The sequence below is a fragment of the Linepithema humile genome, chromosome 7 (genome assembly GCF_040581485.1).
Source record: "Linepithema humile isolate Giens D197 chromosome 7, Lhum_UNIL_v1.0, whole genome shotgun sequence".
Taxonomy (NCBI): Eukaryota; Metazoa; Arthropoda; class Insecta; order Hymenoptera; family Formicidae; genus Linepithema; species Linepithema humile.
The window spans coordinates 6,339,657-6,364,837 of NC_090134.1; the positions used below are offsets into that span (position 1 = coordinate 6,339,657).

General features: G+C 33.2%; 1 protein-coding gene and 1 long non-coding RNA gene across 4 annotated transcripts in view; one reads left to right on the top strand and one right to left on the bottom strand.

Moving 5' to 3' along the window:
• LOC105668352 (uncharacterized) overlaps nucleotides 1–22,624 on the top strand; it is a 98,583-nt gene extending 75,959 nt beyond the window's left edge. The window contains exons 5-6 of one of the 3 annotated variants that reach the window (XR_001100089.2): nucleotides 1,660–1,861; nucleotides 21,530–22,624. This is a non-coding gene — a long non-coding RNA (uncharacterized lncRNA). Of the gene's footprint in view, nucleotides 1–1,659; nucleotides 1,862–2,334; nucleotides 3,288–16,562; nucleotides 17,439–21,529 lie in introns of those variants that run through there. The other 2 variants (XR_010891330.1, XR_010891331.1) reach the window with 2 other exon arrangements.
• The window catches only part of qless (decaprenyl diphosphate synthase subunit 1 qless), a 28,740-nt gene extending 4,562 nt beyond the window's left edge, over nucleotides 1–24,178 (bottom strand). The window contains exons 1-4 of the mRNA XM_012360682.2: nucleotides 23,785–24,178; nucleotides 6,351–6,503; nucleotides 3,281–3,414; nucleotides 1,644–1,785 (exon numbers count right to left, since the gene is read on the bottom strand). Coding sequence (XP_012216105.1) covers nucleotides 1,644–1,785; nucleotides 3,281–3,414; nucleotides 6,351–6,503; nucleotides 23,785–23,943 — 588 coding nt within the window. The 5' untranslated portion in view covers nucleotides 23,944–24,178. The remainder of the gene's footprint in view (nucleotides 1–1,643; nucleotides 1,786–3,280; nucleotides 3,415–6,350; nucleotides 6,504–23,784) is intronic.
• Nucleotides 24,179–25,181: the final 1,003 nt, after the last annotated feature.

Here is a 25,181-nt window from a genome sequence, read left to right on the forward strand (position 1 = left end):
CACGCGTTCCGTGTGCCGGCGATACTTTCTTTACGCAATTACGCGACGTCGTTTCACTAAACGAACGTGAATCAGCGCGAAAAGCAACGGTCCACCTGCGAGAAGCATCAATTCCAGCTAATCTCCAGGAAGCTAACTTACGATCAGCCGTACGACGCAGTGCGCGCGTTGCGGAACATTCGCCCAACGAAATGGAGAGTGAAGAATGAATAGCCGTTAACAGGCGGTTGTTTAGGCTGATAACAGCTGCACGCATAGTTGCAAATACTCTCCATATATAGATCCTCTCTCAGCGAGAGATGCAAATACAAGATACTCCATTCAAGATACGCTCATCTTTGCAATTTAGAATTTCACACCATGAGCCCGACCGCTCACGTCTGAAGAGTCTTTGTACCGTGCAATCTGTTATTCATAGCTGCAACTCGAAGGTAATTATTGCATGCGCTTCGGCAAGAGTTCTCTCGATTAGCGATACGTTAATGCGAGCCAGTTACACAGATCATTAGTTTAACGTCTGCACTGTTCTCACAGCTAACCTTTGTGACTGCCGTTGGACTTTTCACTTCACTAAAAGGCGCTAATTCCATCATGTGTGAAGGCCGTCACACTTTTTTGGCCATATCACAATATTTACGCGAGCTATTTTAATTTCGGTCTTTAACAGTTTTGCAAGGAACGTTGCTGCTTTTATTGATATTTGCTTTTATTTTCGCCTGATCATAAAACAATGTATCTTCTTTATTTAAACTAATCGTTTTGGAAACATTGCTGTTTAAAGCCTACGTGATATACAAAATATACTGTTGTAACTTTTTTTCATCAAATCACAATCGGATTCTATGTTAAAGTTCTGTGGAACAGAGAATTCATTCAGAGTGTAATTACACGAAGAATAAATGCCTGCTGAAACACTTTGTATATGAAAGGACAAGAAGAAAAAGAAAGGAACTTGTTAGTAGCTCTGTACGTTCTTGACCTAGCGTTGTGTCCGATCGCACTCTCGTTTCACTTACCAGCCGTATGCAGTCATGAATGTCAACAGTAAAAGTCCCGACTCGATCGCCACGGCGATTGGAAGCTAATTAATAAATGTGAGAATGTCTCACGGCTAGTTCGTATAGAATAGTGCGAATGTAATCCGAGGCTATTCCGCGATTGCGAAGACACTTTATACATTGACTGCGTACCTGAGAGTTGAACTTCTCGATCACGTTACATGTCACCCACCGTCGCGCGCGTTCCAACTGTCGATTTCTAATATTCCTATGTAATTTCAGTAAGCCGGCTCGCGCACGGCAACGACTTTCGAAAGAGTTTTGCATCATCCGCATCTAGATAGTTTATAGTTTAATCGCTTAATCGATACTCCTCTCAGTCCTTCCGAATTTTCCGATACACGGACAGATGTACGCAGACCGAGAATCGTTTCCGGTTCTAAATCTAGAAAGCATACGCAATCGACGCGCCATGAATCGCATTAGCCTCTTTCCCTCCCCGTTATTTTAGAGAGAGAGTTTGAGTTTTCATCATTTCTGATCATTGCGTAATGGTCACTTTCGATAAAATTAAAGAAAGATAAAAAATCAATTAGTCGGCGAATGCATCAACTAATTTTATAACTTGAAAAAATAAAATCTGACCTTTTTTTGACTCCAGACGACATTAACGGATGGTTTGCCTCGACGGAAATCTGACATATCGATCACGTCGTCGTGTAATAAGGAAGCGGCGTGGATCATCTCGGAGATCATCGCTATTTGCCGTTGCGAATGCGAGAGAACGCTGGAAAAAAGAAGAGATCCTTTTGTTGTAAAATAAACCATCAGCTATTCACCATGGCGATCATTGTCAGCATTGGGTAAGTGATTTTAAATAATTATAAATGATATAATTTTTTCATAAATTTGTTATCGATATTAATGATGAGAATTGTGAAAAAAATTGTTCCGTAATTTTGAAGTCAATTTCTACGTTTTTTTTACATCTTTTTCGATGACTTTTTAAATTGGAAAGTTCTAATTAAAAGTTAACAATTTGTAAGATTTATTTTGTAGAAATGTATAAATTATTAGATTAACATTTTATTTTTTTCAAAGAGCTTAAAATCCTTAATATATTATAATTTTTCTTGGCCGTAATATTACTTAAAAATCTGAAAAATCTTTCAATCTGATGAAATAAGCTATAAAAGAATTCCAGTGAACTCCGACATAAACTTAATTCGTTTTTACTTATGTTAGAGGTTTCCATTATCTCGACTAATCAATACGTAATGATAAAACTATGTTTACTATTACATTCCTGAATGCGCATCTAAATACATTATTGCAGTTCTCATTCACGCGGCTTCTCATTCATATTCGTCGTGATATGTCGACATACGATGCGCGATCGCCACTTTCATAGAGATTCACTCGTCTCTAGCGTACCACTTGTAAGGACTTTTAATGCTTTCTAAATGTCGCGAGCGTACGTTTTCATATGTATAGAGATTCAATGTGCTGTGCGTAGTTAAAAGAATCCGACTCTCTCATGCAATGTCGTTCTAATCATAAATTTTCTAACACGATTCACATTGCCACGCTGCAGCGATTGAAGTGTCAATTAAAAGCTATAAAAATTAAAACTATAAAAAATTGCTTGTAAAATTGAAAGTTTAAAGATAGTTTAAAGATATGTGTGTAACTTCTGATTCTTAAAATATCGATAATTCTCGTCTTCGCTATTCATAAGACTAAACAATTATGCTACCCAAGTACAAATATGTTAATTTTGTATATTTATTAGCGTTTCTTATTTTCTTGTTTCTATTTGCAACGTTCTCATCATTTATTTTTAAGGTCATTTTTTAAAAATAATTGCTGTGCATTCATTAAAATTCGATTCTAACGTGCATAAACGTACATTCATTAAAATTCTAACAACCAGTTTAACGCGCATAAGCGTTATTTATAAGTTGTTGTTGGATAGAATTTTAAGTGTTAACGATTAATAAAAAAGGTTTTGTAAGGTTTAATAAGTAACAATGTAATTTAAGCCGGCCAATTTTCTACAAAAAATTGATACATGAAATAATTTTTCCAACGTGCAATATCACTCTTAATTCTTTCAAATGCTTCTATTACATCACTTGAGCCAGCTTGACCTCATGAATTAGATTAGAATTTTTAGAATTTTCGAGTTGCTGAACCTTCTTTGTAAGCGTTGTTTAACGATTTGCAGTATTGCTATTCCTTCTCGGTAAATTTGAAACTTCCATAGAAATACGTGCACTTACTTCCTTCCTTTGTGATAATTGATAGCTCGCGCCATAAGTATAGTCAACATGGGCCGTACTGCTTTTCCCTGACCATCCAGATAATACGTGCTTATAGGTTGCAGCTCTTCTTGCGTAGTGTTGTTAATAAGTTCCTGAAATTATATAACATGTGTGCATATATCTGAACTCGTGCATTTGACAGCTTTTTTTGTACAATAGGAAATATCGATAAAAAAACAAGTTTTTTGTGTATTTTTTAAGATGGCGGCCTGAATATGTCCGACCGACAAAAAATTCTTCCAAATTCATATATTCAGGAGGCAAAAATACGTAAAAATTCGATCTTTTTATCCATTATTTCATATAGATGGGTTTCCCGAAGATTTACCATATTTATTAAAGTTTTATACAAAATACGTTGCATAACGTATATTGTCTTTTGACCAGATTGTATATAACATGTTGTATGGATTGTAGTTATAAGAAATTTATGTTTCAGTTCTTTCAAAGCGATTAAATATAATGGCATGCAAAAGTATGTAAGAAATACTTGTAAAATGTAAAATAGTTAAAATTTATATGAAAGTCAAGTTTATAAATTTTAATTGGTTAACGATTTATCAAAATTTTTTTCAATACTGTTTTTTTATAGAAGATTTATTTCACTCTTCGATAAAAATATTATTACGTATGCTTATTATCAAGCATAATAACTGCTGTTATTTAACATTTGCACACAGCCACGTTTGTTAGAAAGATTTTCGAAAATTTCTCTGCAACTTCGGGAGGCAGAGCGCGTAACCAGAAGAGAAACTTGCAGCTATCCTTTCGACGGTATCGGAATCCGTCTGTCGCGATTACGGATTAAATATGCGTCAGACACTGCTTTCGTTGCAATGAAGAAGAAAGAACGTCGTCGATCAGACGAGTCGCTTTGAATTCCAGCCGTGGTGCCGGCTGAAAGTTCCTTTTGGAATTTGGCCAAAGTCGAAAAGACCGTCACGTCCATTACGTCTTCATTTCGACGGGCTTATGTCAGTGTTGCTTCTTTTACACGCCTTTGTCACTTACGCGATCGGAAGTCGAGCCGATGAACTTGAGAGGATTCGATACCGTTTCGATGCTGCGTTTGTGATACTCTAACGGTAGATTTCTCTAACTTTCCTCAAATCAAGTAACGTCTGTTGAAGTTACGATGGTTCGTTGAATACGATTTCTTTTGTTTCACCACACAATCATCTGCTAATGTCTACAATTTATCAAATCCTCCTCTTTCTAAGACTCCACAATTTTAATCAGTAAAAATTTATTAATGACATTTTGAAAAAGCTTGAAATCCTAAATTGTAATTTATACTAATAACTTACTACGTGTATAACTTACTACCCACACATATAACTTACTACGAACTTACTACTAGCTAACTAATTACTAATTATATAAATTATTAATAGTCATATAAGCAAAGATCGGGATGTAGATAATGAAACCAGAAATTGAATTCATTAATTGGTGCTCTTGCCTCTTGATTATTTAATTTAAAAAATCATGAATTTACTTTAAGAATGAAACTCGTTCAAATAAACGCGTTTTTTTTAGCATTAAAAGAAACTTTTATGATAAATTAATTTAAAAATATATGTAAAAAGTCTACAAATTGGTAGTTATAAAATTACAGTTATAAAATTACTTGAATATTTTTCGACATATTCAATGTATATTTAAACATTACGTCGAAGTTTTGTGGCCAAATTTTTTGCAATATTTAAAAAACATGTTTTTTTCGTTTAAATCATTAATTGCATAATTCAACTACTTTATACTCGTAAAAAAAATTAAAGAATCTGTGTCATGGTGCTACTTTCCAAAGTTATCCAGGTACCTTACGCACTAATATTTGGCTCATTTATGTGGTCAATCAATAATTTTTCAATTTTTCAAAGTATTCAAATCTTGGAATACTTTGACAATGCAGAATATTCCTCGATTATTTTAACGAAAATCAGAGAAAAATTTAGTCCTCATAGATTGGGCAAATTTCACACTATGTGTCGTACGTGAACGGTGATCGTGAGTAAAAGTTCTTGACCATATGCAGACCGTGAAGTCGAGCTGCTTTCGCTCGCGGGCCGAAGCACCTTAAGCGAACGCGCTCTGCTGCGTGAAAATTACACAGCTCTTCATCAATATTTATAAACGCGCTTCTTAACAATTGTCGTTGTCGTCTAACAAATAGCAATGTTTTTGACCAACTCCACTCGAAACATCATTCATCAATCATCATTCATCATAGGAATAACAAAATACGAATATTATTAGGTAGCTAACAAATTTCGAGAAAAAAATAAAAAATTTTAATTAAAAAACAAAATTATTATATTAAAAAGAATGACTACTTCTAAAAAAGAATCTATAATATATTTAGATAAATTATTGCAACGGTATTTCGTATGTCAATTTGAGAAAAATTTGAGAGGAAATGAATATAAAAAAATACAATTTAATTAAAGATTTAAAAATATTTTCTTGGTTATAACATATTCCAAGCTTTTCCGAACGAGAGAAGATTTGTGTGTGTGTGTCTGTGTGTGATGATGATATTTAAGAAATTGTCAAGTGAAATCAAAGCGCATCTATTACGCAATCTTTTCTAATTACACCTTTTTTAGTACACGCGTCTTTTTGCCGCACCACTGAGCTCGTCCTACGTTGGCCAGTCGCTATTTCACAATATTCTGCGTACGTAATATCGATGAAGTCAATTACATAAATAGTTGCTAGGCGATGTGTTCTTACTTCCCGAAAGTTTCTCGAGGCTATCTATGTGAATTACAATCGCCGCCTCATGCGAATGGAGATATAATAGCTTTCGGTTTCCACTATACGTTAAAACTTATCGCTCAAAATAAAAATATTCTGATCCGTTACGAAATAATAATTTTTAGAAATGTAATACGAAACGTGTTGAAACTCTAAGAAATTTAATAACATTAATCTATCTTACTACGAAAGAACTATTTTCAAAGATATAAGTGGGAGGTAAAAATATTTATACACTTTTAGATGTAATTGAAGTAAAATATATTACCAGTCGTATATCGTCGAACATATCCTTAAGATCATCTTCTATGAGCCTGTAAGGATCGATTTGGTAATCGGGCAAAGGTCCAGGCATCTGCGTTTGCATAGTGCTCGTTGCTCTCGCGAGACCTATCCTGCTGTCTTGTGTGTTCGTTTTGTTCTGCAAATAAAAAAAAGGAAAGTTCCGTATTATGTCAAATATTGACCATAAACTTAGATTATGCCGTAAGAATTAACTGCGTAATGGGAATGAATATTTATCTTATCTAAATTTAAAATATGACTGTGTGAAATATCTTTAACATACTACAGATCTTTTTATTTATCATTATTATATAATTTATTTAAATAAATTTAATAATATATTTAATAATTATTTAAATAAATTTTAAGCACTCTTCAATTTAATTGTACGCATAAAATACTTAAAAGCCGACACAAATAAAAATCATAAAAGTATTTAAAAGAAATTAAAACTATCAAATTATTGATTAATAGATCATAAATGTCATTAATTACATCGCCGTGATGAAAATAGCTGTCCGCTACTTTAATTCCTACAATAATCAATCTGTATTAATTATCCTAAATTACCGTGAAAAAGTCAATGTTGCACTAAATACATAGATCGGTTGACAAGTGATAAATATATACAACAGTACTTTGAACGGGGCAATTATTTTACGCGTAGCTGTATTCATATGCGCACGTCAGACTAGAGATATCGGTGTAATTGGTGAGGTTCGACGCAACGCATGACTTACTACTGGTCGCTGTCGGGTGTCCGACCTTCTTCGAGTGATTACTACTACTCTTGCAACACGTCCGCCGCGTTATAGCTTATTACTCTTATTATTCCGTAAAAACAACGTGTTAATTAAAATTATCTGATTGCCTTGCGGCAAAACTGATATAATATATATCATATATTATTTGTAATGCTAAATTTCGGATGTTCTAAGCATTTCGAGAAAAATCTGTAGGATAGAAATGGAATAAAAATATTTCTCCTCTTAGTAAAATAGAAAGATATCTCAGATACAAAACTGTTAAAAGCTTAATAGTACTTTTTTGAGTAAAACGTCTGTACATCTTTCTCTGTATTTTTTAAACAATTTTTCAAAATTTTGCAAATTGATATTATGATTCTGTGTTATTATATCTTACAATTTGAAACGCAGTTCAAGTTAATTATTTACTTAACATTATTTATAAATAAACCTGTTTTTTATAACTAGTTTGGAACGCAAATATATCAACGCTTCTTATTAATTTAAAGAAGAAGGAAGAACTGAATTCTTTCGCTCTGTACACAAGAATGTCCTCTTTCGCCATTGAATATCACAGCTGATGTTCCACGATTTCGTGGCATTTAACGTATTTTTAGAAATAACTGGTCATTCAAATCAAACAGTTTCACGTAATTGAAATTCTCAATTTATTTTCTATTATGAAAATGTTTAAACGGCATATTAGCAGTGATAAATATAAAATTCTAATTCGTAACAACGCTGCCATTATAAAGTTATTAATTTTATTTAATATTAAATTCGATTGAAAAATTGAAAACGCTAAAACTATATTTTTGTCACATTTTAAAAAAGAATTTATTTTTATTTTTATGTGTTGTAGATTTTTTATCTAAATATTATATTATTATATATATTTTTGCTGATATCCTTCATATTTAGTAAACCAAATTTAATAAACCAGAATAGCTACTTAAAATGTACTTAAATTAAATAAAAATAAACCAATATGAAAAAGAGGTAATGCGCAATATTCAGTATGCAAGCAGATAAAATATTTTTGCTTCCTTACACAGTGAGACAAATTTCATACTATGCAACAGTTCATTTACTGGCAAACTAATCGAGGCCAAGCAAATAACAACACATCGCTCCTGTACATGGGTGTTGTAATGCATCGACTGCCGGCGATTGGCAACCTTGTGAATCCGGCGTGTAAGCGCTTGAAAATAATTAAAGTACGCTGCACTCATTTGCTAAGCGAGTGTAGCGTGTCATAAACATTCGCATGTCACTTTTTTATAGCCTTTCAATCCTGCGAAAACAAGAGATATATCGTTAACCTGATTGCAAGATGTAATTATATTAATATGACCTTGGAAAACTAACTTGCTTTTATGAAATTAATTTTGATCAACTTAAAATGCCGTTAAAATGTATATTGGAGAACATTGATTGATCGATAAATTAAAATGTAAATAAGTATACGAAATGCGAATATATAAATTATATTGTGATTTTGATTAAAAGATTGCGCGTATGAGATGAAAAATATCAAGCATGAATCGAATACTGAATTCTGAATTCTCTTTGTCGGACGACTACGTTCCTGAAATATTCTTGATAAATATATATCATATATAAATATATATCATCTTTCACATAATGTTTCTTTATCGTTTATGGTAACATAAAATATTTCGCAGGTTTATAACCTGCAATAAATCGACCTGCGATATACACCCAGTGATAAATCGACACTTAAATGATAACGGACTCGTGATTTTCGAGAGGATTTTAATAGCCCTTCGATGATTCATGTTGTATATTTATGACGATATAGGCGCATCGTGTTTGGGTGGATATGCAACATTAAGCAGTGACCGCGTTTAATGCGTGTCCATGCGTGTCTAGCGATTTCCATGCGCACGCATGCTCGCTTATTGCATTCCCGGATAACTAGTTATAGCAGTAGCAAGCAAGTTCATTGCATTAGAGACTTTTACTTCTCTTATGAGTATATCCGACGCCAAGGCTAACGCTGAAGCAAATCGCGAATTGCAAAAAAAAAAAAACGAGCTTGCACGATTATATATACGTGTGAAACGTTTCTTCGATGCAAAATTAATGCAAAATTACTTTTATCCGTTCCATGCGCATTATCGAATCGCACAAATATTTATCTAATAAAACACGATTCAATCACTGAAACAGCAAGGCTTGAAATGAAGACTCGAAGCGGAACGGCTTGTAACACGTAAAACGAATACTATTAATTAAATAGTTATATAATACGATTTTTGCGTATATTTTTAGACTGCAAATTTTAGACGTTGAGCAACGAGCGGGAAAATTGGGCGAACGACGCAGAGGTGATGGATGTGAAAGTGGTTCATCATCCGCGATCGTTTGCATTCGTCTGTATCGTCATCAATGATGAGACACCCATTCATGAGCGCGCGTGCGATTCGCAAAAGCATTTCCATTACCGTGCGACTGATAATGTCTTCCGCACATGTAACGGTTAATTTATCATCGTCGGAAAATTGCGTTGATTTTGTTAACATACCGGTGAGGATGCATGACGTCTTAGACTTGTCGATGGGTGGATCGCTATCATGACGATTATGAAAGCTACCTGTCACGTGATATCATGTAACAGTTAGCATAACTGGTAGTGAAGAATCGTACGAAACCATAATCGGCATACCACTTTTTTAAATCCTGCTCGTATCATAAATCTCCTCTCGCCGATAAATCGTAAAATACAGACCTTTGATTAATTGAAATCAATTTTTCTCCAATAAAAATATTAAAGCGTTCGTAATTTTCGAATAACTAATAAAATAAAAAAATAAAATTCACGTAAGAATGTTTCAATTAATTATACTCAAATAAAAAGTTGCGTGAAGAAAGATGTTGCAAAAAAAGAAGCTAAGTTAATATTTCCATTGAAAACACATATATTTTAAAATCAACATAAATCAATATAAATAAGAAATTTCGTATTATTAATAATAAATGATCATCGGATATTCTATCGGAAAAATCCTATAAACAAATGACTATTAATCTCATGATATGAGGTCTCTTCATCGGAGAATATTAGTATTTTACGAGTGCGTATTTATGAATAATGCCGTTTATTCGTAATAATTATATAATTTATGAGACAAAAATATCCTATTGCGGTTATTGGAGATAAGTGAAGATATTCAAGAGTTCGTTATATCCATGATCTAAAGAAGTAACTGATGTTGCAAGATCGCATGCCTCGTTCAAGTGCCGCTGTCGCAAGAATCTTCAAGTCGCACCTGCAATTAACGGCTGGAAGGAGCTAACTTGCGCATAATGAAGAAAAAATGGAGTCAGGGACTATATTTCCTGCGAGAGCTCGTCATATCAGTGCATTTTTCCGTTGTAATTATTCTGATTTGATTTATATATTCAGTTTGTCATCTGAAAAAGGCAATGCTATGCGGCGGAGGATAAAAGCTGTACGTTTGCCGAGTGCAATCTCCTGCGCAACAACCGTAAAGTGTGTACGCGTGAAATTCTCGGATTGGGAATCGGGTGGGGCCCGATCGTGGATTATCTTAAATCTAATAGTCAGGAATAGTCAGGTCCGGTCTTTCTGCCAGAGGAGAAAGTAAGGTGAGGTTACACGAGCTGGGACTGACCGACGCCGCAAGGTGGATTGTAGCAATGCGCGATGCTACAAAGTCGGCCGGGAGTCAACCGCGCGCAGGTAGAAATAATCGCGACGGCCTTCAACCCCCCTCAATATTGAATCGATGCATTAAATGAGCGTATGATGAGCCATTGCAAGAAGAATCGCAATTGAAAAGGTCGCCGGATGCAAGAAGCTTGCAGTGATTTTCAACAAAACTAGGAAAAAACGCGAGGAAGATTTGCAGAAATCGCAGAGATGTTCTTTGAGTTGTATCTTGAAGACGACGATAAAGAGATTAAATTTTAATAATAAATTCTTTTCTTAATTTTAAATAAGAAAGAAATTATTTTTTGGTAAAAATATCAAGAGAAATTTTCATCTTCATATTCCAATTGAAATATTAACTTGTCATAAATTTGCTTATGCAATTATTGAAATTGCTCAACGATATCATATTTTCAACCATGTCAAATAATATATTTTGTAGCAATACATTCCTATATAACATTTAAATTTTATAAGAAATGAGATTACGAATCTACATCGTGTGACAGCTCTCTGGGCAATACTTCGCATCTTTAATATATTAATTCTTCAGTGAGCACCGATTGCATTTATTATTTTGATAGATTTATGACAACGGCGGTTTTTCGTAAAGGTGAAAAGCTGAAGTTTAGACTGCATGGCATATGGAACGGGTCCGTGACATAAGAATTAGCTGACGACGCAAAATTCCGAAGCGAAGGACGCTTTCACCTTCTCCTTATAATTGGAATATATTTCTCACACGCACCGAGATTTACATATGATACTTGAACGAGAGTGTGCCGTTATGCAATTAAAAGGATAGAGCACGCTTCGAACCGATTGCAAAACGAGACGATAATAATAACAACAACGAAGTAATATTGGTAAATCTCATACGAAAATTGTATTGTCATTGCACGGTCCTCAACGGGTGACGGGTTACGCGAGTGAATTTACTTTTCTCACGAAATAACCACTCATTCACGCACGAGGTGTGTATTGCCAAATCTTTCAAGTATCAGCAGCCGTTACTCTGTTTGCTTGCCAGAAAGATAGCTTTCTCTTCACGGTCGGCTCCGAGGTCCATAGCTACTTTCTTTGGAAAATCGTTTTAATAACCGTCGTCATTAAAGTTATTTTAGGTAAACGATTTGAGCTTTAAAAGAAATCTATTTTACTTATATTTTGACAGTGTATTAATCTTTGAAATGAAAAGACATATTACAGAAAACTGTGACGAATAAATTGGTCTAATTCATATAATAATATAAAGATATTCTCAAACTATGTGTTTGATCAAACTTTATTCTATCAATCGATAAAATGGCATGCAAACAAAATCTATTGTTTCGTGTTGAAAGTTGCAAAGTAATAGAAAGAATTTAATAAAGGAAGAATAAAAAAATTCTTTGATATTAAGCTATTACGTGATCAGAGCTAACGTAATTTTTATTTTGCAATAACTTGAAGAAAATCTGTTATTAGAATTTATTAATAAAAAACTAGAGCAGAAGATAAAAATGTATCAAGTTCCATATTTAATTGCAAATAAAATCAGAAGTCTTATTGTTAGATAGAAAACAATTTTTTGAACGGAGCAGTTTAGGCTACATTATCAGCAGAAATAGTTATCTTTCAAAGAGAAAAAAACGAAGAAGCTACGTATCGAGTAAACGCTGTGGGCCGCGGTTTCGCCATTCCTCGAAGAACGATATCGAATGTCAAGAGATACGGAGTGGGAAAATATACTTTCTCCATGAGCGCTGGCCGACCCACATTCTGGATTCGCTCGCCATCGATGCTGATGTCCGCTCCGATGAACGTCGCTGAACGTGCTCTAATGCACGGATGCGAGCGACGGAATCAAGGTCGCTCTCACGACTTCGCGCCAGGGGCCCTTAGAAAATAATTGATCCGGCCAGATTTTGCTCCGTATTTTCACATTACATTGTTACAGTGTATTTCTATCAAGTTGTACGTGAAATGTAATACGTTGTCATGTTGTTTGTACGGTTTGCATACTTCTCCTTTTTATTCTCTCTTACATATGATCTACGAACTATTTTTCTCTCTTTTTCTCGCCGAGGAAAGCCGCCGGTTTTTATGGCAAATATTTTAGAGAAAGGTATCATGACTCTCGAGGAAAATTTCTTGATTCAATTATCTAACATTCTCGGTAACGCATGGTGTGGCTGACCGTAAATGGTACGAACGATTAAGAGAAAGAACGAATGCTAAATGCACCATACATGGGTGCACAGTAAAAGTTGCCGGCATGCTATGATGCGCACAATATTCGCCTCGTTCGCTAATGTATATCAGAGTTTCTATTTGTTCCTAAGTACGTCATCACGGCCCATACGTCGATGTAAATGTTAGACTTAGTGACTAACATTTAAAGCATATGTTAAAGTATGAAACGTTTATTTTCCACGCGCAGAAAGCTTGACCAGTTTCATAAAAAAAAAAATCCTTATTTTAAGAAACTATTGAAATATATTTTATCCGAATAGTGTTGCGCATAAATCAAAAGTTGCGTTGCGTTATGTAAATTTTATTGGGCAACTTTTTCTAGAGAGAAGTAAGCTCTAAGTATCTTAGCGCGGTGTCTGACAACACGTTGTATATTTTCGTACAACGTGTACTATCGAAATGTCTGCTGCAGTTGCAAAAGATTTTCATGATCTTTAATTTTGGACCTCTGTCCATTCTTTTCTTCAAAGTAACTCGAGGAAAAAATATGAACAAAGAATTTGCGCTGCAACTCAAAAACGATAATAAATTGCAGGGGTAATTTTCTGACGCATCATGGATATTTCAAGTGAAGTCATAACAAAGTTGCGCAAATTTTTTTCAGACGTGCAATTTTAATCATTCTCAAGTAGGCATTGACATATTCCACGTGCACCTTTGCATCAAGTCCCTTCACATCAAGTACTTGTATCCAGTTTGCCTTCGAAAAACGCAGGATAATAATTTGAAGGTAACCAACAATGACGGGACGAACGACGCAATCGACTACAGTCCAAAACGGACGTCTCGAATAATCAAGGTCAGCATGCATTCCTCGACAACTTTCCACGAACGTTTTGCGGTGGCGAACAATCGTCATCCACTTTTCCCTCTCGCAATAAATGCGCCGGAACACGTAGCCGCCGAATGAATGGACGCGAGCGTTCCAAACGAGCAAGCATATCAACTCATTAACGTATCAATCGTCCACGCATATCTCTACGACTGTTGTGAAAAACATTTGCAAAGAAAGATATCGTGACAATACCGTTGTCAATCCGTACAACAATTTTCGCGATAATGCTAATAATTACAATAATGTACGGCACGCGAATGCACGTCATTGCAGTAACAATTTTAATAACAATTTCCCGCATGTTACCACATGTTAATATATATTCTAGTTGCTGATTAATGAATTTGTGAAAGTGTCCAATTCTTTTTAATAATGCAAATATAATTGCGTATGATTAATAATAATAATCTTTATTAAAAATTTTGTCGTCAGACTACCTCCATAATAAAATTTGAAATAGAACTTGAGATTTATATAGCCATAATAATTTTCAATAATTTTTCGTATATCCACGTGAGACGTCGTAGTGCACAGCGAATACTATTTCTAAGATTCGTGAAATCTCACTCTTCGCGTGAACTTGAGCGAGCGCCTCGAGATCGAGAGTGATAGTGAGGAACTCGGACATTATACTGCAGAGAAATGTTAATAAAATCTCCCCAGCCGTTGCGTAGTCAATTTCACACGAGAGGGAATCGTGGAGGAGAGAAAGACCCTCCTCGAAACTCTCATCGGATTCCACTCAAACGCTCGCCATTTATTTCACTCCCCTCCCTTTGATCTACAAGGAAACTTTCTTCGGACCTGTTAGGTGACTTCTCACCGATATATGCATTTCATTACTATTTTGCGCCGAGTTCGATTAGTATAGTAAATCTAATCTTTAAACGCGTGGTCAAAAACCGTCGCGATTTAAGGTCATGTAGAACGAATTTGAAATCACGTAATTCAAGATATAAATAACGACTTTCACGCAGGACGTTATCAAAAATATTTCCTTGTGATATTTAGAATATTTCGTTTCCTTTTCTCTCTCTCTTCACTATATTATCAAGCTAAACTAATCTTACATCCAATTAATTAAAATTAGAAGTACGAAATTGATATTTTATTTTGATCACTTTAATATATATCATATTTTAATATATGTATAATTTTACATTTATATATAACAATTTTATTTTCAAACAGAAGATAATAGCACCATTTCTACATTTCTATTCAAAAATTTATGTTATCTCTAAATACTCGTATTGCATTACGATAAATTTTATATAATCTTTCAATAAGCTGGAATTTTATCTGAATTATTTAACATTGCATGTGTCTACTTATCATCGTAAAGTTTAATGCCCATTTTCACCAATGTAGATTAACTTTAATCTCGGTTCAACTTACTCTTTACCTTTTTCAAATTCTTAGAATAAAAAGTTCCACCAATTCTAACCTTTTTCTAATTCTTAGAATTAATGGAACTTTTAATTCTAAGAATTAAAAAAAAGGTGAAGAGTAAGTTAAACCGAAATTAAAGTTAATCTACGTTGGTGGAACCGGGCATTACTTGTTCAAATTGTTGCTCATTGCTAATTGCTCGAGATTGTTTGTTTAGGAAAACAACAATTTTGTAAAGATAGAATTTAAAAACACACACCAAAATTTTTGAGAATTAATTTTAAGAGCATTTAATATTATAAGAATATTTAAAATTGCAATGAGAATTGTATATATTTTATATATCTATAAAACTTTCTAGAAATTCGAGAAAAATTTGCGGATTTGATTTTTGAACAATGAATGTTATTTTCATAATTACTTCTTTGTTTGAAAACAGTACGTGAAATAATGATATAATTTAAGAAATGTGTTTATAAACACACTGACTGTTATTTGAATAATTAAACATGATATAAAACGTACAAAGATATAAACATTGTTTTAATCAAATAAAAAATTTATCTAAATGTAAACATGCTAATCTGAATTTATCTCATGTATACATTCTCATACGTGTTCTGTGAATAAATCACGTAAAAAAATAACTATATATTATATGCAATATCATACGTAATTTTATTACGTTTACTACTAAATTTTACTACATTATTTATATTATCGCACTCGTAGACTTATTTATATTATTGGTCATGCAATAATATGCACAGTTTGAAAATGATATTTTGATTAGATTAAATATTATTGATATTTAATTTCAAAACCCTTCAAAACAAAATTAGAAATTTGTCCACATGTAAATGATAACAATTGCTATTGTATCTCGAACTTACATAATAATATTTGACTGGCTATTCGTGTCTTATGATTGATAAAGTATTGTACTTTGCGTTAATTATAGAAATAAAAGATTGAATTATTCTTGATAAATTAAAGATACGTATGTGTAGGAAAACCGAGACACTGCGAATAATTATTCATCTACGTTTCTAACGATAAATCATTTGTAATCGTCGGAGAAAGCTGATTCTTGTATCAAGTTCAAGCGCGATTTACAGTTCGCGATGCTTGTTCAAAGCTTTATTAAAAAAAATAATAATAAAAAATTAAAAAAAAAATGGGGAATAAATAAAAAGAAAAACCAGCACTGTTCTTTGCATTGAACAGTCCATGTATGACGGTTCTTCTTTTGCTTTCATGAACTCGAATCGGAATCTATACGAAACGAAGAAGGCATCCAGCTGTTTGTCCAGCAGTTAAAAACAAGTACGTAGCACGTAATCGCTCAACTTTTACCGCGACTCGCATTTGGGTATCGAGGGCACGGCGTGCCATTCTCGTCCCGGAGAAACCGGCCGTTTCGTCGAAGGGAGAATTGATATAGTATTTGTCCTGCGTAGCCGTTACGTCCTCCGCGTCACGCATGCCATATTCGTTATTATTAATTTCCATCGTACCGATTGATCGAATCCAATCTCGAATCGGCGAAATCTCAGAAAGCAATTCGAAAGCAATTGAGCCTTTTACAAATAACGAATTTAACTTATTGTTAGTCTTTTGTCTAAAATCTCTTTTGTCTAAATTGCTCATAATAACATCAAGCACGAACGGCGAAGTCGACGACCCGTTATGTCTCGCTTTTTCTTCGCTTCCTCAAGGATCGTTGCCGATCTACCTTTATCCGGCACCGCGAGCCTTGAAATAGCGGCGCGACTTGACTGCGGGATGAGGTAGCACTTTAATGAATCGCTATTTACGTTGAGATGTTTCCTTCGGCGTCTTCGGGATAATTTAGCAAGCGTTTTTTTTGCGACATTCACTCTCGCACAGATTTACATTTAACAACAACAAAAATGCACTCAAACAACGCGCGAGTCAAGGGCAAGGTGGACCGAATCCGCTTGCTTTTCTTTTTTTTCAGTGAAAGTACGCGTGCGAGTCCAATTTCGTCAGCCTGCCATAAATTCTTGACGAGATCCGGAATTTCTATAGTATCTACTATCGCGATCACATTAATAAGCTTTTAAAATTATTATTTATTTATTTATATGTTATGCGCCTGTCAAAAATATTCGTGAACTTGTATCTGTAACTGCTGTTGAGATTCCCTATTAAAATTTACAACGATTATTATTTGACGTATGATAATTTTCAACGAGAAAGTAGATATCGCTGATATGAAAGCAAGCTATAAGAATATCCGGAACTAATAGATTAAATTACTATGTATAGTGGTACATTTCTCCATAGAGGTTAAAGGTTATTTCGCCAGAAGTAATGATACCTTTGAGAAGATACCATCACGACTGACATTTTGTTATAGTTAAAACTGATAAAACTGATAACTGAAGGTCTACTTGAAATAATCATAGCCAGCAGAAATTTAATTATTAGTTTACCATAAAACTTTTGTTGACAGTACAGTGTTACATGCACCAACATATGCAAGAGTATATATTTGTTAAAATGTTAAAATCGAAATATTTATATTGGTCAATAGGTAAACTGTGCTCATAAAATATTTACTTTAAAAAAACACGTAAATCGAAAATAAAAAATTTAACGATAATTTTTTTTTTTGATTATACGTTTTTTTGTGCTGTCAGCGCGGTGTATTTTAAATTTAAGTATTAGAAGAATTACTGTATGAGAATAATTTTATACCTTACAAAATGATTTGAGAAAGAATATATCTTTATTTTTGCAATTTAAAAATTAAACTATAATTTCACTATAATATAACTATACTCAACTATAATATATTAATAATATAAAATATCTATATTAATAATTGTTAAATATGAAAAAAATTTATAGAAAATAAATTAATTTATGCGTAACGCATGCATTGCTGTATGAGATTCTTGATCTCTATCTTATCGTACAATCCAAGGTATTGAAATGCTAGTCATATCCCTTATAGCTTTGTAAATTACGTCGATAACTACGTGCTGCACCGATTGCGAATTCAACGTGTTTAGTCATGCAAGAGACGTATCAACTGACGCACTTGAAGGTACAAATGAATCACGCATATCCGTGACGTCATTTCTCCCTTCACATCTGAAATTAGACACTTCCCGAATCGAGCGCACATCTGAACATATTCGTATATTATGCAAATAATTAAAAAAATTTTTAATTATTTATTTCTCGATAACATTAAGGTGTATTAATTCAACATTAACATTATAATTTGCTATTTACTTTTTAACATTTTATTTTTAATTTTCCTTTGTCAAGTGTCATATGTTTTAATTTTCCTTGACGCGTGTCAAGTTATTAAACAGATTTTAAAATCAAAATAATGATAATTCTCTAATGCTATTGTCTCCAATGCTATTATCGCAAAAGACATCACATACCTTTTCTGTTTTCTATAGCATCTTTAAGATTGACCTTAAGGCTTACGTTGCTGTGAATCATAGTGAGATAATAATACACCATGGGCAATTACGCTCTTAACGCAACGACACTTTTCTCTCGCATTCTCGCGATAACGTGCAATTATCAAGCTTACATTGTTCCTCAAGGATGCATAACTTAATTGGATAACAGCTGTAATCATTTTCGCCTAAATCTCTTTTTTACAATAACAAATCTTAATACCGTATATTTATATTTATATTTTTAATATAATTAATAAATCTGTTGATTATTTTTTATTTTATATTGTATATGTGACTCACGATATTTTTTACAACTAATTTATCAACGTTGTAATGCTTTATCCAACGTTTGCCCCTACAATTAGTATAAAGCCGACTAAATACAAATGAACACATTAAACTTTACATTAACTAATTGTAAGCGTGTATTTCTTTGATCTTTGTATTGCGTAATTTTATTGCAGCCGATGCATTCTCGTCGAGCGATTTATTATCTCATTATTGAATATCGCTATTACTTAAACTTATTCATAAGTGAAATAATACTGGATGTTACTGGTAAAACGCAGATAATTAACTCTTGTGCGTCACTGCGTTTAAGAGTGCAACTATATATGTATAGGCGAAAGGTGTACGAAGTAAACCGCAAAAATTTCACATATTCTCAACTTTCATATAATATCCTATTGCAACATCAAATGATAATTTTATATAATATGTTCTTTCTATAATAAAAAAATACACGAATCAAAGGTGCGCTTCTCAAAGGTTATTAGTGTTTTTGCAGTAACTATGCGCATGTTACCTGCAAAATATGTAATTGTGCGTTCACGGTTGTAGGATTTGCAATTTATTAAAGTTGTACAGCTGTAAGCGGAGAAACTTTATGTTTATCTTAATTTAAAAAAAAATTATCAGCGATCGCCGTTGGACTTAAAAAAGTTAAATAGACAAAATTTAGAAAATAATACTTTATTCTCGCGATAAATATAATTCGTGAAGAAAAACGAATGCAAGAGAGCGAGTATATTGGAGTGGGACAGTCTACATATGAGAGCACTTGAGAAGCAAAAAACACGCATATTTAATATAGGTCATTCTGTAGTTTGCCGTTTATAATGACGCTCGTAATATAATGACGCAATAGCATGTCCTGATATTTCGCACGTATAAACATCACAAAATAATAAATATACTTGTGACCGACTACACTTCTTACAAAATTCCGTTAAAATAATAATTTATTCTCTTATAGAGAATACGTTTACATAGAAAAAAATTTATTTAACTAAAATAATATAACCATTTGTGTTTTCAATTCGTAGTAAATATTAAAACAATTTTTTAAATTTGTTTATTTATATTTAAAAAGCTCTTATTTAAATCGAATATTTCAAACATTTCTATGCGTTGAAATCACGTGCAGGACTTTTAGTTGATACATGTTGATAAGTTCTCAGAAAAAAGATAGCTGGGGATATACCACGAGTGCGCGCACGTAGCAGGAAAAGATTACATATTTCTTATGCGTAATCGGTTTTTACGCCAAAAAATCTTTGTACCGTGCAAAAAATACGCATAACGAAATAGAATTATGGTGCGATCTTAAGATGAAGCAGTTGCACTCGCCCATACAGAATACTTCTCTAGGTAACTTTATATGTTATGCGCAAGATAAATGCAAAAAATAGTAATAAGTAACAACGGTTCATAAATGTCGAAGCAAGAACATTCTAGGATCTATAGAGAATGTTTTGCCGGATATAACATGGTTTAAAAAAATCCCGGATTGATAACCTTGAAAGTCTCTCTGATTATAGAGATTTAATTTTTTTAAAGAATTTTTTTACATTGAACGCGGTGAGCGATAATAAGCAACACGTATTCTTAGAATAAATTGATGCCTTAATTATTTCTGAACAAGGTTTGTGATTACGGTAATTCTCTCGACAATTGCGTTCTCATCCACTAAATTAGCAATCGGCATTCCACGAGAAGAGGCGCGGTGCGTACTTCTATGCTAATTCGTTAAATACGTTCGTACGTTTCGCAGTAACACATTGCGTTAATAAGAATAATTGTATTGTCACATATTCATACATTCCTGCACGTGCGTTATCTATACATGTGTACCTTTTACGAGAGTGAAATGGCAACAATGTGCCGTGCATCAGTTAGGAGTATCACGTGAACGTGAGCTAAGCGCCAATATTCGAATGTTTATCAAAATGAAAATTGCACAATAATTTCCGAAAATGACTCAAATTAGTTTTCTTTTCGATCGAAGAATCAAATTAGTTAAAAATTTAATTGTTACATTAACGTCTTAATTTTGCTTTATTCATTATTTAGCGATTTGTACATTGTTTAGAAAAATAAAAGATAACATAAATATTGTATATACATACATCATACATCACGTATATCACATATCATAAATATCATGCATATCACGTATTTATGTATCATATTTATATTAACATGAAAAAAGATAAGAATATACGCGCTTTGGTTTTCATTGCCTTTTTCTTCCTTAATGTAAATATATAATATGATACATAAATACGTGATATGCATGTGTGTGTGAGATTTATGATACGTGCATACGTGATATGCGATACATATATGATATGCACTGCGTGATACATATATGATATGCTTTGATTCTTTGTCTTTTTTCTCGTTAATATTTTTTTATTCTTAAATCCTTATTTCATATTTATATTATATAAATATATTTCATATATATACATCTATCGTATTTTTGGAAATATAAACTTATGCAAGTAATTAATCCTTCATGCACAGAGATGGGGGAAATTTCAATTTCTGCTATTTTCACTCTCGATCGGAGAGTGGCCGTCATACCATGAGAGGAGTAAAAGTCAATGGGAACCTGCGATAAAAACAGGTGTGGAGACGTGCGCTATAGCTGACCAAGCCGAGAAAGTCAAGAACGCGAATGCCGCGGTGCCCGGTATGCTCCAACAAGTATCTCTTCGTGAAGCCTGTTAGCCTACTTACACACTAGTACGGCTCGAAATTCGTCGCGCCGCGGCAGCCGGTCGCCGTTCGTCGATTCGATAATATTGACTGTTGTATTGATAGAATTTTTATAAAAACAAAGTGCTGATAGATAAACGAATTGTTATTTTCGATGCTGTAGCGACTCAATTCACTCAGGTCTTGCATAACATGATTAGCTATCGCCAGATCGACGATTCTGCGGATCATCGGCGGAATTTCAAAACCTCGTTTTTTCTATACGAGGCTTTCAATCTGAGAAAGTCGCGATTTCGCACGTACGCCACGGCTCGAAAATTGCAATTACAGTTGCTAATCCTCTCGTTTTTACATCTCATGTAAAATGTACATAATTTAACATATATTTCAAACTGTCGAATTAACGACAAATTAGAATAGCATAAAAATAATTAAACAAACAGTAGCTCATACTTCATAAAAGTATAAAAAGTAAGTGAAATATAAGTTACAAGTTTTAGTTACAAGGACAAAATTTTAAAAAGTAAATTTTTTAATCAATATATTAATCTTCTATTAAAATTTATTTTTGATCACTTGTAGTTTTATTTCTTAATATCATTCCATAAAAATTCTCGAGTCTATTTTAATAAAGAATCTGATCTTATTGTTTGCACATTATCTTATATATATAATAAAAATCATTTTTTCCAATTATGTTTTTTTATTTTATTAAATTTAGAATTGCTATTTTATTATATATATATAAAGTAATATTTTAGATTGCTGATATTAACTCTTATTTATATTTATTTTTTATTAATTTGGAATAGATTTTTAAACATATGTATATACATAGATAAATAATGTGACGGCAGAAGAATATTTGGCACATGTCAATTTTTTCGATTGGAGAGAAGCTGAGTAAGAATAGAAAGATTTCATGTTTCACGTTTAAATGTATTTTGAAACATTGCGCAAGTAATATATAATTTGCACTTACCTGTTAATTTTCCGTTCCTTTAGAGTTTTTTAAAGACCAAATTATTTTTTTTCCAATTTATTCATTTTATTTTTAAATTTTTCGGTATATCATATATTTATGTATTATTTAATTAGATTTTTCTTAAATTTTCTGTACTAATTATATATATATATTTGTTATATGATTATTCACAAAGATATTTTTTCACGTAAACGTAACCTTAAGTAACTGTTAATGTAAATTTAACGTGAGAAATACAGAAATCAAAGGATATCTCGTCAAGTGATTGTAATGCAGACGACGAATGCAGATTTAAACTCTAATAAGCGCATGCGTACCTCGTACAACACAGCGCATGCATAGTCAATGCAATGTCTGTAAAAGAATGCTAAAATTTTATCCATTTTTTCAAACAGAGTTACCCATCATGAGAACATTAAAATACACGTGAATTATTATGATCATGCATTTCTTGATTTACTCTAATTTTTATATTTTTGTCACAAAATCGTCTCTCATTTGACTGAGACGTCACTAGCAGACGATCCATACGGCGTCTGCTAGAACCAGCTGATCACAGCACCGGGCAAAATCGTGTTACTCTCAATATTCTTCAACTGTCACATTATTTGTCCATGTATACATTAATGTTTAACGTAAATAACAAAATTCCGACACTTTCACTGTTTTATGTATTAATTGTTGCAAAAGTACGGATAATTGCTCTTCCCTGCACCTGCCATCTGATTCACGTGTTATGTAATTTACATAAAATTTGTTACTGACAAGTTTTTGTAAGTAGTTGTTCGAGTAGTTGTACTCTATCAACATGTTTCATAGTTTATAAGCAAGGATATACAATAGAACGATGCTGCAATTATCACTTCAGAAATAAGGTTATGTTTGTATAAATCTGGAAACAGAACATAAAAATCGCGAAAACTGAATGGGAGAATGTGTTTTTTCAATCATGTCGTGTTTGAAAAATCATCAGCCACTAGGATAACGCGTTTGACTTAAGGGAAAATAACAGATAATTAAAATCCCTTAGCGTAAGCAGTGGGAAATAAATCGGAGTTTCACTGTGAAAACATACCTGGCAGTGTTTCAGGAGCGCGCCGCTCGGTCGCGAGTCCACCGGTCTCGATTTCGCACATGTCGTCGTCGAAACTTTCCTCCGTAATTGGGTGAAATGTCCGTACTGGCACAGTTTCTCCACATGAGCACATAGCCTACTCGATCCTATACACGCCATCGCGAAGACTGTAGTGAACGGACTCGCTGCACACTGAGCAGTCCGAGCCTCTTTCGACAACCCGCACAACCCCACCAACGCATTGAAAAATCACGCCTCTCTCCCCAACCGCTGCTACCTTTTCCGTCCCACCAAGATCATCGGGATCCCCGATCCGACCGCGAATGCGAACAGGTTCTCACTCTTTCAATAAACCAGCGAGATACTGTCAGGGCCATCAAGTTTTCATGCATTTCGCGTAACCAACGTTTCTGCTGCCCTCTAACAATGTACTTCACAGTTACATACAGCAGCTTATTTCCTATCGGCAGTGATGTTAGCAGCCGCTAGTCACATAAAATCGTGGTATAGGGGGCATGCACAAAAGTAAGAAACGTGTCCAAGTGCGCTCCACGCTTGGATATTATAAAGAAATAGATATACTATGTTTAGTCTTCTTTCAATCGAACCGGCCACGAAGTAACATTGCGCGCTTCTTGTTGCGTATGACAGCGTCAAATGCTTCTTCAAAATTTATAGTCTTGTATATATATATATATATATATATATATATATATATATATAAAAAGTTAATATTAAAATATCTCAATATTATATGCATTTATTATGTAAAGCACTTTTACTCTTAAACTGTATATCGCCTAAATAATCGCCGAAGTAATCTAAATTACCCAGATAGCACATGTTCGTTTCAGAAACGTTTCATAAATGTTTCTTCGAAATCCCCTTTTATCCTTTATCCACGCGCGAAAAAAATGTACTTTTATTTACAGAATTAATAAAATAATACATTGTGTGTGCGCGCGCGCGTGTGTGTGTGCGTGTGTACCTAGGCAATATAATTGCTTAAAAAAAACTAAAAAATGTCTAAAATGTCTAAAGACATTTGTGCTGCTTGGTACACATATACATAGTACATATGTATGAATACATTATTATTTTAATTCCGTGAGAAAAAGCAAATTTTTTTCGCAGATAAAGAAAAAACGGTTTTTTCTTTTATTTGTGAAAAAAATATATATGTTTATATATGCAATAGTTAATATGTTTTCTGCAGTTACAATAAGAAATCACAAATATAGTATTTAATTCATCACAAATATGGTAAATATCAATATATCATAATATCAGTATCATAAATATAGTGAAAAAATTCTTTTGCTAAACCATTTTTATTAATTAAATTTATAATTATTTAATTTTTATTACATTAAGTTCTTAAAGAACATTTAAACATT